Below are 1,858 nucleotides of genomic sequence, written 5' to 3' on the forward strand. Positions count from 1 at the left end.
GTTGCTGGGGGCGGTGGTGATCCCAATGAAGGGGATCGTCGTGGGGCGACTGGAAGCGCCGGTCTCTTCAAGTGCGCATTTAATATCTTTATGGGAAATGTGGCGTCTGGCGTGTTTCTCCTGCCCAACTTCTACCGGTATGCTGGGTATGTGATGTCCCCAATCATTGGCCTGGTCCTCGGCTCCATCGTGGTGGACTGTTCCCGGCTGCTGCTCCGCGCCAAAACAATGGTGAACCGAGGCTCTGTTTCGGACTATTTGCAGCTTTGTGGTTTTGTGCTCGGGAAACCCTTTCAGTGCGTTTTTCTCTTGGCCCTGCTTTTGACCCAACTCGGCTTCTGTGTGGTTTACCTGCAGCTGTTTGGAGGCACCATCGCAAGACTTGCGGCAACATTTCCAGGCGCGGAGTATATTTGGATGACCTTTATGTTTGTCGTTGTCCTGCCCATGACATTTTTTGGCCATAACTCGGCGTTTCTCTTGGTTATATCCATCATCTCCGCAGTATCTATGATTTTCGCGATGATTGTTACGATGGCTCTGGCGCTTCACATGATTCGTGAACGGGGCGTGGAAGTAACCGAACAAGCTTGGGGAAATGATATACCGTTTGGTTGGTTTACCAACGCGGCAAGTACCATGATGCTGCTGGGGGGAATTGCTGCTGTTTTGCCCGTCGAGAATTCGTGCAAGAAGAGGCCTTCGTTTCCGCGGGTGCTTACCCTCGTTCTGTACTCGGTTGTTGGCTTGTATTTGCTGTACGGGTTGGTTGTGAGCCTGGCGACCGGCCCGGAGCTTCATGTGCTGATGCTGGCTCAATTTGCCGAGCTGGCCGAGCTTCCGCTTTACCTTGCTGCGCGTATGGCATATATGCTGAATATCCTGTGCTCGTACCCCATCCTCTTTACGCCCGCGGTGTTGCAGCTGGACTCACTGCTTGGGTGCCGCCCCCGGTCTAGCAAAGGAGTCTTGACGCGGATTGCCGCAAATCTGGTCGTGTGTGCCGTTGCGATGGGCGCCGGAACCGGCACCGTCTTTTTTGTGGCCCCCCTGATTGGGGCGCTCCCGGCTGCGGTCATCTTGCTGCTGCTGCCGGCGCTGCTCTCGCTCTTCGTGGAGTCCAGCGTGGAGGACCCTGCCGAGCCCCGCATGACGCGGGAGTACTGGCGGCGCAGCCTATTTGGCAGGCGCTGCACACTCATCAGGGCACGTGCCTACGTGTACCTTCTCCTTGGCGCCCTGATTATGGCTCTGGGGACCCTCGGCGTCGTGAAGGCTCTCGTGAGGTGAAGTTTGTGGTTAGATGTCTCTAGTTCTCCCCTCTCCCGGTTTCGTTTTTTTTCGTTGTTTATTCTAGTGCATGTTCTTTTTTGTTTGTTTTTAGGATTTGCTTTTGTTTTTCTTGGTAAATTCAGAACGTATTCTGCCCCTGCGAGGGCTGAGGGTTGGGGAAGGCCGGAAACGCCCGGGCCCGGTACTTTTATTAGTTGCTTATTGTTTTCTGCTGACTTGTTCCCTTTTATTTGCGTGTCTGCCGTGCAATGCACCCGGCAGGTGCCGCAATATTAAAACCCCCCGTGCTGTGCTCGGTGCGGGGACCCACTGCTCCCACCTCGCGGCGGCTCCATGCGCGAAAGGGGAAGGCGGTTCTTTCTTCTTTCTACTATTCCCAGTTTTCCTTTTTCCGGTATTCCTTTCTGCTGATCTTTGGGGCGGATTTACGTCCCTCTTTGTTTCTTTGCTTCTCTGCGAAAACAGGCGCGTTTCCGCCGTGCGGGGCCGTGCGCCTTGCGGCTGGATGGCAGTGGAACTGCAGTGCCTTTATTTTTTTCTCTCTTGCACGCTTTCTCCTCTCCAC

At 54.7% G+C, this 1,858-nt stretch overlaps 1 protein-coding gene across 1 annotated transcript, besides 1 other annotated feature; it reads left to right on the plus strand.

Annotated features, from left to right (window-relative positions):
* On the plus strand, positions 1-1,290 carry Tco025E_09761 (amino acid transporter; the record flags this gene model as incomplete). The annotated part of the gene is made up of 1 exon (XM_029376570.1): positions 1-1,290. A coding segment is annotated over one exon (1,290 nt), but the record flags the coding sequence as incomplete, so codon positions are not given.
* A 359-nt stretch (positions 1,291-1,649) lies between these two features.
* Positions 1,650-1,697: a microsatellite.
* The last annotated feature ends 161 nt before the right edge of the window (positions 1,698-1,858 follow it).

The sequence above is a fragment of the Trypanosoma conorhini genome, assembly GCF_003719485.1.
Source record: "Trypanosoma conorhini strain 025E chromosome Unknown Tco_14.4_contig_01270, whole genome shotgun sequence".
Lineage (NCBI taxonomy): Eukaryota > Euglenozoa > Kinetoplastea > Trypanosomatida > Trypanosomatidae > Trypanosoma > Trypanosoma conorhini.